Source organism: Arvicanthis niloticus, chromosome 10 (genome assembly GCF_011762505.2).
Source record: "Arvicanthis niloticus isolate mArvNil1 chromosome 10, mArvNil1.pat.X, whole genome shotgun sequence".
Lineage (NCBI taxonomy): Eukaryota > Metazoa > Chordata > Mammalia > Rodentia > Muridae > Arvicanthis > Arvicanthis niloticus.
This window is the reverse complement of record NC_047667.1, coordinates 76,642,846-76,658,572: the sequence shown is the minus strand read 5'-3', so window position 1 is coordinate 76,658,572 and position 15,727 is coordinate 76,642,846. Positions and strand designations below refer to the sequence as shown.

Sequence of the window (15,727 nt, the reverse complement as noted above, 5' to 3'; positions counted from 1 at the left end):
GAAAGCTTCTCTAATACAAAGGATATAGGCAATAGGATGATTCAGCAACCTACAGATTGACAAAAAATCTTTACTAACCCCACTTCCAATAGAGGGCTAGTATTCATAATAAAGAACTCATAGGTAAGCACCAAGAAACCAAACAACCCAATCAAAAATGGGGTATAGAATTAAACAGAGAATTCACAACAGAGAAATCTCAAATGGCTGATAATCCCTTAATGAAATGTTCAAAGTCCTTATTGATCAGGGAAATGTAAATCAAAATGACACTGAAATTCCACTTTACACCAATCAGAATGGCTAAAATCAAAACTCAAGTGACAGGATATGTTGGTGAGAATGTTGACAAAGAGGAACATTTTTTCATTGATAGTGGGGTTGCAAACTGGTACAACCACTCTGGAAATCAATCTAGTGGTTCCTCAGAAAGTTAGAAATAGATCTACTTGAAGGCCCAACTGTAACACTCTTGGGCATATACCCAAAGGATATTCCACTATGCCACAGTAGAACATAATCCACTATGTTTATAGCAGCTGTATTTGTGATAGCCAGAAGCTGAAAACAAAAAGATGTCCTAGAACAGAAGAATGGATACAAAAAATGTCATTCATTTACACAATGGAACACTACCCTGCTAATAAAAATGAGGACCTCCTAAGTTTTGTGTCGGGAGCCATAATGGGACAAGCTAATAATGAGCAGATGATCATCCTGAAATGCTTGCCTCGGATTATTATATAATCTGCGACGAGTGTGCCCCATTAGCAAGGCTGTGGTGGATGTGATTTTAGGAAAGATTCCTGCTATTAATATGCTTTTCCCATTATTACTATTATTTGACATATGCTACTATCACCAAGCAATAGCACACCCCTTTGTAGCAGATCTCTGCAGATCCACGAAGATGTACTGTCTTGTAGTGATACTATATAGACAAATAGATGACTTCTTAAGTTTTAATGATGATCCTATAAGAATTCCTAAAATTATATCAGTGATTACTAAGCTCTTTTATATTGGGACTGCTATTAAGTCTCTTAGGCATAGTCAAACTGCAATGAGAACTCTGCCAGTCTCCTGAGTGTTATCAGTTAATTGCCCCAAGAGAGATAGTAGCTGGACCTTCTCCTGCCCAGAGCACATTCCAAGAGGTCATAAAACCATTAGCCTAGGTTACTAGAGGGAATCTAAAATTTATTATAGGTACCAGGACAGAAGAGAAAATATTGCCTGGGTTTATCTATACAAAACTTCACTAATTTCTTAAGTTATAGTTTCAAACTTTCTGTGAACCTGTGGAGCTAGATAGGTGATGAATGTCTAGTTAGATAATTACTCCTAATGGATATTCATGTAAACATTCTGTGTTGTAAACTTCTATTTCAATTTATGACTTGAAATTTGGTGTGAACTCGTGATGAACCTTGTAACATGTGACCATGTACTCTGAAAGATGTATAAGTTCTGAGGACAAAGAGATGAGAGAACAGTTAGAATGGTGAGTTAGACTAGTCAGTTAGTTAGACCCCATCGCCCTTTCCTTTCCCCCTGCCTAGAATTTTTCTCCCTTAGAATTTTACTTTGTTAGAATCTTTTCTTCTTCCCCACTCAGGACCTTTCCACGCTTCCTCTCAGATAGCTTTCATAGGATATTTTTTACACTTAATAAACTCTATAGTAACTTTTCTAAAGTGTTTTTTCTTCCTGCAAGTTAGAGCCCAGCAATTCCTGCTGAGATAGAACAAAGGCCACTTTGCCTAATCCTCTGCTGTTAGGCTACAGGTGTTAATCACCCTAGCCTGCAGTCCCATTATCCTCAGAAGAAGTTTTTAGGATAGCACAAGGCTATTTACTTAACACCTTACTGGTCTTAGGGCCAGAATGCTGACTGCAGATCAGCTACAGTAGCATAGGGGCTGACGGTGGGAGGAGGAGAAGAAAGAAGAAGCAGCTGCATCTCTCTCTCCCCTTTTCTCACCCCCAAGCCGGGGGCAAGGGGGTTGGCTCCCGGCAGTTTTGCAGGCAAATGGATGAAACTAGAAAATATAATTCTGTGTGAGCCAATTCGGTCCCACGAGAACATTGATGGTAAGTATTCACTAATAAGTAGTTTGTGAGTATTTTAATGAGTACCTTAGCATCAGTGTTTAGAGAAGAAATTGGTCTGAAATTATCTTTCTTTGTTGATTTGAAGGGATCACGAAGGGAGGACCTCCCCCAAGCCTCAGGAACTCGTGGCCACTCCAATAACTCACAAGACACTATTTTTGCTGCAACAGCATGAGGTATATTTCAGGATCAGTCGACTGATGGTCAATTCATATCCCAAGTAGGGGCAGAGGAATTTACAAGACCACCTGGTCAGGGGCAGTCTTATATAGGAACTCACAAACGTGGGGGTGGGGGGTTGAAACGGGGAAAGTGGTTGGAGGGGTAACCAAGGAAACATAACATCATGAGGTAATAACAATAGATAGTCTCAGAGAGACTCAACCCATATTCATGTGGCAAACACTCTGTACTTTTATTCTTCTCTAGAATGTGGTCCTTGTCTTGTCCTTTCATTCTCTAGTTAAACATTTCTAGGTAGCCCAGACCACAGTCCTGTCTTATCATCATGGTCATCGGCTCCCTAGTTCCACCTAGATGGCTTCTATTCTTTGTAGTTAGTAGGTACTTGAAACTGGCTTGGCCCACACTCTCAGGTTGTTTCAGAGAAAATTTTCCATGTCTTTTAAAGAAAAGCCTAAAGGAAAGCCTATATATATCTTACTATTTTTATAAATTTTCATTCTTCAGATTCTTGTAAACAGAACTCCAATAGGATGTGTTTGGCAATGTTCTTTCTCAATATTCCTCAAAAATTATTTGAGGAATATTGGTATTAGTACTTCTATGGCAGTATGGCAGAATTTTCCACTAAATTGTCTGGCCCTGGATGTTTAATCATTTTGACACTTTTAAGCAATGCTTCTATTTCCTCAAAGGTTATAAATGCCATTTATATAAGCTACATGGTCTTCATAAAACTTTGGAAAGTGTTATCTCTCCAGAAAATAGGATATTTTATTGTAATTTTCCAATTTTGTTGAGTATACACTTTCAAATTAAGACACAATGATACTGTGAATTTCTTCCATGACCATTTTTAGGTATCCCTTTTCATTTATTATGTAGCTAATTTGAACACTGGCTTTTTGTCTTAAAGTTAATCTGGTTAAAGGATTTCTATCTTATTCACTGTCTTACAGAACCAGCTCTTGGTTTCACTGATTCTCTCTATTGCTCCTTTCTCTCTGATTGATTTCATCCCTGAATTTGATTATTTACTGCCTTCTGCTCCTCTTGTGTGTTTCTTTCTTCTTCCTTTTTTTCCTAGATCTTTCAGATGTTCTTTTGAATTGATGATATGAAGCTTTTCTAAATCTTTATGGAGCCATTAAGTGCTTTAAATGAGCCATTTATAACTGCTTTCATTGTGTCCCATTAATTTGGGAAGATTGTGCCTTCATTTTCATTTAGTTTTAAAATTCCTATTATTCATTTATTTTTCCTACCTAGAGACCATTGAGTATAGAGTTGTTCAATTTTCATGAATGTTTTGGAGTTCTGGTCTTTCTGCTTTTGTTGAATTTCAGGTTAAATCTGTGGTGGCATAATAACATACAAATTATTCGAATTTTCTTTTATGTGTTGAGGTTTACTTTGTGACTGACTACATTGACTATTTTGGAGAAGTTCTATGTGATGCTGAGAAGCAGGTATATTCTTTAGTGTTTTGGTGAAATGATCTGTAGATATTGGTTAGGCTCATTTGATTGATAAAAGCATTTAGTTTCATTATTCCTTCATTAATTTTCATCCAGATGACCTACTGATTGGTGAGGTTAAATCTTAAAGTCTCACATAATAATAAATGAGGTTCATTGTACAGATTAATTTAGCAATGTTTCTTGGAAAATGTGAGTGTAAGACCCCCAAAAAGGGAGGACACCCAAGTCTCAGGAATTCGTGGCTACCCAATAACTCACAAGACACTGAACTTGAGGTAATCAGTAAGAGGTATATTTTGATCAACATCTTGAGGTCAAGACCCATGACCCACTCAGGGGTAGTGGAGTCTGAACTCGGGGCTTTGGAGGCAGAGAAAATTTAAGGCCAAAAACCACAATTCAGGGGAGAAACCACAACCCAGGGGGAGTGAAGGGGGGTTATTGGAAAGTACCTGTGGAAAGTCCCAGTCCATTATTCAGTTTGTGACAGTGTCCAAGGAACAGTCATGGGGAACATTTTTATAGGCTATTCTCAAAGAGCCTATTTGTAATCAACCATCTATCTTGTGATCAGCCAAGTTCCTGAAACACAGAGCTCAAACCAAGATGACCTGAAATATTCTTCTCTGTATAATTTTGCATTAAAATCTGTTTTGTTACATATTAGAATAGCTAATACAGCTAGTATCTGGAGTCTGGTTGCTTGGAAAATATTTTAGCCAGTGCACATTTGCCTGGAAAACATTTTTTCAGCCCTTTAATCTGAGGTAGTGTCTATTTTTATTTCTGAGGTGTGTTTCTTTTATGTAGCAGAATCATAAGCCTTTTTAAGCATCCATTACTTTATGTGTATTTAGTGGGAAATTGAATCAATGATGTTCAGAGATAGTAATAGCCAGTGATGGTTAATTTCTATTATTTTGACATAGTTTCTCTCTCTCTCTCTCTCTCTCTCTCTCTCTCTCTCTCTGTCTCTCTCTCCCTCTCTCTCTTTCTCTCTCTCCCTCTCTCTCTATGGGTGTGAGTGTGTATTTTTTTTCTGAGTATCACATGTTTTGTTTTTGATGGTATAGAATTACTTATTGCATGTCTCCAGCCTCCTTGGTTGTGGTTTCCCTTTTTGGGTTGGAGTTTTGCTTCTAGTATTTTCTGTAGAACTGGATTTTTGGACACATATGGTTTAAATTTGGCTTTTTCTTGAAATATTTTGTTTTCTACATCTATGGAGATTGCGAGTTTTATTGTGTATAGTATGCTAGGTTGGCATCTGTAGTTTTTTAGAGGTTGCAATATATCTGTTTAGACCCTTGAAGCTTTAGGTGCTTATTTGGGGAATTTTGGTATAATTCTGATGTTTGCCTATGTGTACCACTTTTCCCCTTTATCTCTCTTCTCTTAATATCCCTTTCTATGTTCTGTAGAATTACTGTTTTGTTTGCTATGCAGTGGGAGGAGTCTCTTTTCTGGTGTTGTTTAATTGGTGTTCAATAAGCTTCTTACATGTTTATAGGCATGTCTTTCATCAGTTTGGGAAAGATTTTGTCTATGACTTCATTGAAAATAATTTCTATTCCTTGGGCTAGAACTCTCTATGTTCATGTATTCCTCTGGTTCTTAGGTTAAACCTTATCATGGTATCCCATATTTCCTGGATATATCATGTCAGGATTTTTTAAATATAATACTTTCTTTTTTTGATGTATCATAACATGTATCCTCAATGATTAGTATTTACTGGAGGCAATTGCATAAAAGTACTATTCAAATGCTAAAACAATTTTTTTTTATTTCACCATGTCTGCCTAATAAACCCATACAGTTTATATAATAGTACATTCTGTCATTCTTAATCTGTAATCCTGTTTTACAGGGTTTTTGCCATTGTTGGGCCATGATTCTAAATAATTTTATGTGTAGTATAATTTTTCTAAGACAAAAGTATTTGAAGAATAGTCCATACTAATTGAAGAATACAAAGAAAATTTGAAATCTCTTTGTGAACTAGACCTTCATCTTGCATTTCTGAAATGTCTAATCTTTTACCTCATTGTGATGTGAAAATCATAGCAGAATGAAAGAGAAAAAAAAGGAAACCTATGGAAAATTCCAATTAATCATTTAGGCACAATTTGAATTCTTTTTAGTGCTTTTTATAGACTGATAATACATGATATGGGTGAGTTTTGCAGGTAAGCACAATGTCTCTCTTCGTGTTGTGCAGTATTTTCTTCATAGAAAGTAAATGACAAAGTATTGGGTAGTAAAGGTACTTTTAATATAATAATTTTCAGCCTCTTATCAGCTCAAAGTTGTCAACTTGGATGATATTGTTGGAGCCTGAAGTTCAGCTGTGTTCAGTTCAGTGACAGGTGAAAGTATTAGCATTGTTGCAGTGCTGTCACATTTACATGTGAATACTGTTTTTGATAATCAAAAAGAATCAAACTCACTTTAAAAGGAAACAGGTAAGAAATTATAATCATGGGTCTCTCCTTAAAACAACAAAATGGTATTTTATAATGGGAAATGGAAACCAAGAATAATATCTCGTTGGAGACAATAGTGAGATAGGAATTGATTGCCTTGTTTTTCTTGACCACAGACAAGTGTTTTGTTTACCTATTATCAGAAATAATTTCAGCTGGGGATACCTCACAGACCCTGACCATTATTGTAAATAAAGGCATCATTTTTTTTTTATAAAGCACCTTAGGCAAAGGTAAAGAAAGCAAAGGGTGAATATCAATTTTAACTATGTTCAGCCTCCATTTAAAATTACAATCTGCCTGTTAGTTACATAGGAGGTCACTACTGCTACCTACCCAGCTCTACAGAGAAATACACCATCTTCTGGAAAAACAGAGCAGCTGAAGGCAGGAAAGGATTTTTTTCCTTCTGCCTATATAAGCTCATGATCTCTGGAGCCGTTTTCTGGCAGAAGGCAAGGAGTTGTGATTCCTGCTTTCCACACTTCACTTTTATCAGGGACTGGGCGGAGGATTGGTTGCCTACCAAAAAAGAGTGGCTCGTGGAAGGTGTAATTTTCATATAAACTTTTGTGAGACATTCAATTCTGAAGGAGAAAGAAAAGATGTGTTCTAATCAGGTAAATATGTGCATTGGTATGGGACATGATGACTGTTTTTACAGAAATAACCTCATTATTATAACCTCCAAACTTTCACTGTGCTAACTCACATTTCCAAAAAGCCCTTCATATTATTCTGTTTTAATTTATATAATAATTTGTATAGCATATTATTTAATAAATCGTTAATTTTATTGTGTATTAAATTATGTAATAAACATATAATACATAAGTAATATATGTTGTATATTAAGTTATATAATGAATACATAATAATAAATTATATAATAAGACTGAGAGCCTATTGCCATAGGACTCAGCTTTCCTGCTGCTGCAACTCTTTAATAAAATTCTCAGGTTGTATTGACTCAAACCATGAGGTTATTTTTGTTGCTAGTTCATAGCTGTATTTTTGCTACTGCTATGAAGCATGCTATGAATTATGTAAATATCTCTGCTTTCTCGAGGCTAGAAAACCACCATTAGATCATTTAGGGGATTATGCCTTTTGACCAAGAAAAGTGTCAACATCCACATGTTGAGAACTGCTAGACTATTGGATCTTTGCAGAGAAGTCAAATACTCTTTCTCTCAGTTCATAAGTCATCAAAAATTCATATTAGTTACTGATATCATAAAAATTTACATAGGTAACTAATCTTTTCTTGGGTCAAATATAGAACTTAGCTAATAGACATGAGGGAAAATGGTTAATTTTAATTTCAGGGTCCATTGACATTCATTGATGTGGCTATAGAGTTCTCTAAGGAGGAGTGGGAATGTCTCAATTCTGCTCAGAAGGCCTTGTACAGAGATGTCATGTTGGAGAATTACAACAACCTGGTTTCTGTGGGTAAGAATATTTTTATTTCATAACTTCTACTTCACCTCAGGAATGTCTGAAACTTATTTTAGTATTTGGATCTGCCTTTATTAATTATACATAATTATTAGTGACATATTTGCAACTAATATATTACCTAAATTCATTTTGATTTTACATTTAACCTAAGGATCCTTCAATCTTAGATACTTATTTGTAGGCAGTCATTATTTATTTATATGTGAATCCACATTGACTTCCACAGTTGTCTTTATCTAGTGTTATAATTTTAAAAAGATATTCAGAATTTGAAAAAGAATTGAGTTATGAACAGTCTAAGTTATTTTGGAAAAAAGTGATTATAAAAAAGTCATTCATGCATTTTTTTAACTCTTCTTCATGTTACATGCATGGTAAATTCCTATGTAAGTACCCAGGCACATTCAATTGTATATTGTTATGTATATTTGAATATACAGGTGTTACACTTTCAAAACCAGAGGTAATCATCTGTCTTGAAGAACAAAAAGAGCCCTGGATTGTTGATCGAGAGAAAACAGAAGGAAGAGAACCAGGTAATCTGAAGTAACATAAAATGGGAATGATAATTCTAAACCAAGGAGCAATCTAGACCTGAAGTGTGGTTATTATTTTATATTAAATATATCTTACATAGAGATTATTCCTAAGCATTTAATTCAAAATACTGTACCAGAGAAATGTAAACCATGGCTGTTATTTGAATTTTGCCATATATTATTTGAATAGTGGTAGTTAGAAATATAGTCTGTAATATCTGCTTTACAAAATAGTAAAAGATTGTTTTGTATTTTAATTGTTATCATTATTTTTCTGTTGCATATATATGACAAGTACATTTGAGTAATTATTGTTTAATTACCATTCTAAATAATTTTATAAAGTATATTTTGCTCATGTTTTTCTTTCTTTCTTCTCCTTGCAGATTATTTTCACTTCCAACACTAATTCAATATCTTAGTTCTCTGACTGTTTATGCTCCTTTCTCTCTCTGTCTCTCTGTCTCTCTCTCTCTCTGTCTCTCTCTCTCTCTCTCTCTCTCTCTCTGTCTCTCTCTCACTTTCTCTTGCATTCTCACTTTCAAAAAAAAAAAAGAAAAAAGAAACAAAAGTAGAAGCCAAAAATGTATTTAAAGATGGAGTTATATTTGTACTGACAACTTTTTGTAACATAATCCATGAAATATAATTAATATAACTAACATTGCATCATAGAATAAAACTTATTTTCCCTCTCCAAGAATTTATGTACTTTGGATAGGTTCTTACATCATAGAAAATTTTCTACCCAATTTCTCCCTCTCAAAGCTGGGGTCTTATCTGCCTTGAACATGTCCTGGTCTTTTGAATGTTGTCACAGTCTCAGTGAGTTTATATAGACATTAATCTTGTTGTGTCTGGAAATTCTATTTAGCATCATTAACCACCTATGGTCGATAACATTCTTGTGTTTTATCTCTTGTCTTAACCCATGAGAATTGCTAGGAGGGGTGTGAAAAAGATAAGTACATACTACCGAGTCCTCCAACATCTCAGTTTTTTCATTTCTCCAGGTGTTGACCTCCACATTAAGCTTCTTTATTGAAGGTTGATTGCTGCAAAGATATACTGGAAAAACAATATACTTTTAAGAGATGTATTATCATGAATTTAGTTTGCAGAAATAATAGTAGATTATAATACAAGACTTAGGACTGGTTTGGTCTCAGATGACCCGACCTGCGGGCCCTAGGTTATTCATGAGGGACGAGGAGGATTGCAACCTGGAAGAATGGGCGAGAGAGAGAATGGACTCAAGGAAGCAAATGCTTGTCAAGAGTCATATATTTGGGCACCAAGTGCTTATTTATAATACATTTTTCAAAGGGAGGGGTAAGAGGGATCCAGGTGATGGGAAAGTTGGATCCAGGTGATGGGAAAGTACAGAATCTTCTCGGCCTGTGCCCTGAAACAATGGCGGTCCAACTGCTTACTACAAAAGATACGGTACACTGCTTTACATCTAAAAATCTATTTGTAACTATCAAGCAGAACCTTGTGGTTGCTAGGGAGATGAAGCTGCAGGAGACATTGTGCAGGTGGTGAGAAGTAGGGGGTGAGGGTAAGAGGCAAGGGTCCTGGCTTCTGACACTCAGATTATTGGCCTCATATACAGTTTCAACTATGGGTTTTAACTTAAACAACCACCATACTGTCAAGCAAGCTGTGGTAAATACTGCCAATGCATTTATGGAATGATTTATACCAGTGAGCATATCTTACATGAAGGTCAACATTGGACATCACAAAATAAATAAATGAATAAGACTAATAATTAATCTTGTCCTCCTATAGCAAAGTAGTACCTGAAAGTACTATGAATGTAAGTCAGTAAGCATGAAATATGCAATTTAATATTCTACTCAATATTTCTAGTGTTTTATGTATTTACTGTCTTTGTCAGTGGACACATATCCTCAGGTTTAAAATGAAAATAAATATGTCTGGAATTACTGTGATATTTCAATGGACTATAACTCAAAATCTTACAACCCATTGCTTGTACTATATGCAATGTGTAGAGACATGTGATGTGTAGCTTTGTAATGTCCATCCTAATTTGTGGCAATGTCATTTAAACTGTCTTTCATATGCATATGTGTTAGGAAGCTTGTGTGACAGTAGTTTTCCATGTGGCATTAAAAGATTTGAACCAGAGAAATGGTGCAGAAGTTAAAGCTGATTGCATTTTAATCGTATGAATTGATTTCAATCTCCAGAAGCCTCTTAGTGGAAAAATATACTATAAAGGATTTCCTGATTACACGTATGCCTATACACACTCACAACACACACACACAACACACATCTATACACACACACACACACACACATATATATATATATATATATATATATGTGTGTGTGTAAAAACATTAACATTGGCCCTACTGTGTCATTGATCTCAACTATATTTCTTCTCTATTCTATGCCCCATCTCATGATATAATCTTGAGTATATTTCTTTTATCTTCTATTAAAAAAACAACAAGGATATTCAGGTCCCTAACTAGCTACATAGATATTCTAAATATAACAGATATTGCCATATCTTAAAAAGCTAAATTAGCTCATGTAATTAAGCTTTCATTGTTTGTTTTCTCATAATTATTCATTTATACTGATTGTTCCTAACTTCGTCCATTTATCTAAAAATTCCTTAAACATAAAATAATAAAAAGTTTCATGAAACCTAAAAGTATCTTGTATATGCAGCTTAAAAACTGTAAGTCAAAATAAAATGGACTGTTTAAATCATACAGAAATCCTCTGATGTTAAAAAAGTTTCCATCAGAGCCACCGAACTAAAGAAATCCTATGGCACATGTTAGAATGAATGCCAAGTACTTCAAGTTTTTCTTCAGTGTAAAAACTCAAGGAACTTTTCAATGTTTTTCCCTTTACAAAGTAAAAATGAATTTATTTGGTCCAAAAATCTAAACAGCGATAATTGAGTCTCCGTATTCATTTTTTTTTTTAGCATGCAACTTTTTTATTAGATATTTTATTTAGACTTCAGATATGCCATCCCCTTTCCCCATTCCCCACCCTTAGAAAATCCCTATCCCATGCCCCCTTTTCTGTTTTGCATGTATACATATTTTTTTAAATGTTAATCAAAGGCTTTATAAATTTCTTTTTGCTCAATCAGAGGTGTAACATACTACTCAACCTAGATATATCAACTATCTTTGACTGGTGGAGATACATGAACAACTGCCTCCCTGTCTCCCCCCTCTTTCTCTCTCTCATCACCTAGCTTCTCCTCTCCTTATTATTCTCCTCTTCTTAATCCTTCTCTTCCTCTCAGTACTCCTCCCAACTTAGTTCCTCCTACATATAACCCTTCCTGTTAAAATAAAACTTTTCTCTCAAAATACAATTCGAGCATAATTATGCCAATATATACCAGTGAGGTACAAGATAGTCCTAATACCCAGTCCATCATTTTGTTGAATAACCAGAACCTCTGTCATCTATCCTAACTAAAACACTTAGTTCTGAACTTGGCTTTTTCCTTGGCTTTAGGATGAATGTCAGCTGACGACCATCCACTCAAATCTTTTCTCTCAAGGTAAATAGCCAGGATTGGCTATAAGGTTATAAGTTTTCAACCCCGTCAGAAATCCAGAATGACTGAGTTAACTATAATTGTGGGAAGCACAAAGCATAGCTTCTAAAACTTAGCCAATTTATAGAGACCTCTGAACACCTGGACACTCCCTTTACTACAAAATGTTGGAGCATCTGTTCTTTTGCCTTCTGGCCCAGGATCATCTGACAGACCTTAGTACTGCAGAATTATTAAGGGCTTATTTCTCTGTCTAGGCAGGTATAATCAGTCCACTATTCTGTAAGTGTGTCCTTTTCTGGACAATAATTTGTCTGTAGATGGAAACAGGCAATTCTTGTCTACTGGCTGTCTCACCACAACTGGAGTAACTCCAAAGATGCTCAATTTCTTCTTAGAATTCAATATAGGAAGCTGTCAGGAGCAGACAGGTCTCTAATCAAAATGAACATTAATATAGAAATGTTTCTCATGTCAATTCTGTGGATTTCTGATGTTTTGAAAACCAACTATCCATGTAAGGTAATCTGGAATGTTGTCTGTTAACTGCACTTAGCTATCTCTAAATAAAACATAGGAAACACCCTAACAATAAACTCAAAGCCATGAATTTGCTATAGTCCCTTAACTCACAGGGTGACCATCTCAAATCAGTTAAAAAAGTTAAAGAAGAACTGGGTCTAAGCCTTGTATTCCTAAATGTGTTATACTGGTACAATGCCTATGAGAGTAGCAATATTCATCTAACTTTTATATCAATAAGAAGCTCATACCAATGAAAACTTTAAAATTTGTATTCAAAGTAAATTGGTGCTATTTAAGAATTTATATCTTCATCTTGATAATAATTGTACAGATTTCTACTAATAGGTTATGGCTATGCAATAAATCCTAGCTACTCCTCTCTATTCCCACAAAACCACTACTTTTCCCTAGAAAGACAGCCCAACATTTACCACCTTAGTCCCCAAGCCCAGGGAATAGGGGCGCTGACTCTTCATTAGCTTCTTCAAGCTGATTATGGGCATTGAGGTATTAAAAGAGGAGTAGGGGGAAGAGCAAATTGATAAGCCTCTGATGCTGTGTCTTCACTGCCTCCAGATGGAATTCCCGGACATGAGAGGTTTGAGCAGGTCTGCCCAGCTTGCTTAATGAGTAGATACACCAAGGCTAATCATTCTGCAATATACAATTATCAAAACAAATTTTAGTATCAAGAAATTTTTTTTAAGAGGGCTGACATTTTATTAAGGATGTTGGTTCTAACCGCTTTTCTTTTTCTGCCCTCTTTTATTGGATATAATATTTACATTTCAAATTTTATCTCTTTACCGCATTCCCCACCACCACCCAGAAACCCCTTATCCCATCCCCTTCCTCCTGCTTCTATGAGGGTGTTTACCTACCTACGCCCCCCTCCCCTCCCCACCCTCAGACTCTGCCCCCCACTCAGTGTTCAGCCTTCATGGAACCCAAGGTCTCCCACCTATGCCCAACAAGGCCATCGTCCTCTGCATATACAGCTGGAGTCATGTGTCCCTCCATATGTGCTCCTAGGCTGGTTGTTTAGACCCTGGGGAGCTCTGGCTGGTTAGTATTGTTTCTCTCCTCATGGGATGCTAAATTTGGTAGGAAAATATTTTGAAAATTAACTCAAAAACATTTACAAATGATTACCTACTATGTTTAAGTTGGTTTCATTCCAGAGAGGAAGAGGTATTTCAACATAAGTTAAATAACAAGGTAATAAAATGAGTAAAGAAACTACAACATAGATACCACAGGATAATCTCAAAAGGATCTGAAAAGGCCTGTGACAAAATACAGAATCATTATGTTACATTTATAAACTGATTACGGATAGTAAAGAGAGTTTTAAACAAGCCTGGTGTCACAACATTCTTCGTGGAGAGAACTTCAAACAATTTACTTAAAATCAGGGGCAGGGGATGTTTGTCCATATTTTCCATAGATATTTAATATTTTATGAAATTATATCTAAGGCAATAAAACATTGTAATTAGTTTTAGATAACAAACATAGACTAGGTACTATCAAAATGTCTATTATTTGATAATAATTTTTTATATAAATTTGACATGGCATTTCTCAGTCTTTTAATCATGTTTGTGTTGATCTGTGGTACTTTTTAACAGCATTGTCATCCGTAGTGATATAGCACACACACACACACACACATGTGGTGTTATATTTCTATATCATAAGGTATATAATTATACATATGTAATGAGTATCATATACAGACATTTATTTTGTATAATTTTAAGTAAAATTTTAAATCAATCCTTAATACTTCAGTTATATAATGCAATGTGGATGAAATAAGATGCCAGCTGATACACATATGATGCTTACATGAAAGCAACAATTGAATAATCAAAATTACAGAGGGATAATATAAACCATATTAAAGGAATTATTTTCAAGGACCTAACATGTGAAAAATTCTTGAATTTTAATACATATATATTTCCACATGTTTCAGGTCATAAAGGAGAAGGCACTCAGAAAGCCAAAGTACTTACCTGGTCACCAAATATTCAAGCTCACCAAAGCATCCATAAAGGAGACAAACCTTACAAATGTAAAGAATGTGGGAAATCTTTCACCTGTTTCTCAAGGCTTAAAGTTCACCACAGAAACCATACTGAAGACAAACCTTACAAATGTAATAAGTGTGGTAAATCATATACACAGTCCTCAGATCTTAAAATTCACTACAGAATCCATACTGGAGACAAACCTTACAAATGTAATAAGTGTGGTAAATCATTTACACAGTCCTCACAACTTCATGCTCACTACAGAATCCATACTGGTGAGAAACCTTACAAATGTCATGAATGTGGGAAATCCTTTACCTATTCCTCAAATCTTAGAGTTCACCAGAGAATCCATACAGGAGACAAACCTTACAAATGTACTGAATGTGGGAAGTCTTTCAACTGTTCTTCAAATCTTAAAGTTCACCACAGCATCCATACTGGAGACAAACCTTACAAATGCAGTGAATGTGGAAAATCTTTCGCCCATTCCTCAAGTCTTAGAAATCACCACAGAATCCAAACAGGAGACAAGCTTTACAAATGTAAGAAGTGTGGTAAATCATTTACACAGTCCTCAAAACTTCATGTTCACTACAGAATCCATACTGGAGACAAACCTTACAAATGTACTGAATGTGGGAAGTCTTTCACCAGTTCTTCATATCTTAAAGTTCACCACAGCATCCATACTAGAGACAAATCTTACAAATGTACTGAATGTGGAAAATCTTTCGCCCATTCGTCAAGTCTTAGAATTCACCACAGAATCCATACAGGAGACAAACCTTACAAATGTAATAAGTGTGGTAAATCATTTACACAGTCCTCACATCTTCAGACTCACTATAGAATTCATACTGGTGAGAAACCTTACAAATGTACTGAATGTGGAAGATCCTTCAAACAGTCCTCAGATCTTAAAATTCACTACAGAATCCATACTGGAGACAAACCTTACAAATGTAATAAGTGTGGTAAATCATTTACACAGTCCTCACAACTTCAGGCTCACTATAGAATTCATACTGGAGACAAACCTTACAAATGTACTGAATGTGGGAAGTCTTTCACCCGCTCCTCAAATCTTAAAGTTCACCACAGCATCCATACTGGAGACAAACCTTACAAATGCAGTGAATGTGGAAAATCTTTCGCCCATTCCTCAAGTCTTAGAAATCACCACAGAATCCATACCAGGAGACAAGCTTTACAAATGTAATAAGTGTGGTAAATCATTTACACAGTCCTCAAAACTTCATGTTCACTACAGAATCCATACTGGAGTCAAACCTTACAAATTCAATGAATGTGGGAAATCCTT

At 35.4% G+C, this 15,727-nt stretch overlaps 1 protein-coding gene across 1 annotated transcript; it reads left to right on the top strand.

Moving 5' to 3' along the window:
• The first annotated feature begins 7,686 nt into the window (after positions 1 to 7,686).
• LOC143443768 (uncharacterized) lies at positions 7,687 to 15,625 on the top strand. The gene is made up of 3 exons (XM_076941719.1): positions 7,687 to 7,720; positions 8,170 to 8,265; positions 14,427 to 15,625. The coding sequence occupies exons 1-3, from the start codon at positions 7,687 to 7,689 to the stop codon at positions 15,623 to 15,625; spliced, it is 1,329 nt and encodes a 442-aa protein (XP_076797834.1).
• Positions 15,626 to 15,727: the final 102 nt, after the last annotated feature.

Coding starts and splice junctions, on each gene's coding strand:
- LOC143443768 (XM_076941719.1), top strand. CDS start 7,687: ATGTTGGAGAATTACAACAACCTGGTTTCTGTGG. Junction 7,721..8,169: donor CAACAACCTGGTTTCTGTGG/GTAAGAATATTT, acceptor TTGAATATACAG/GTGTTACACTTTCAAAACCA. Junction 8,266..14,426: donor AACAGAAGGAAGAGAACCAG/GTAATCTGAAGT, acceptor GCATCCATAAAG/GAGACAAACCTTACAAATGT.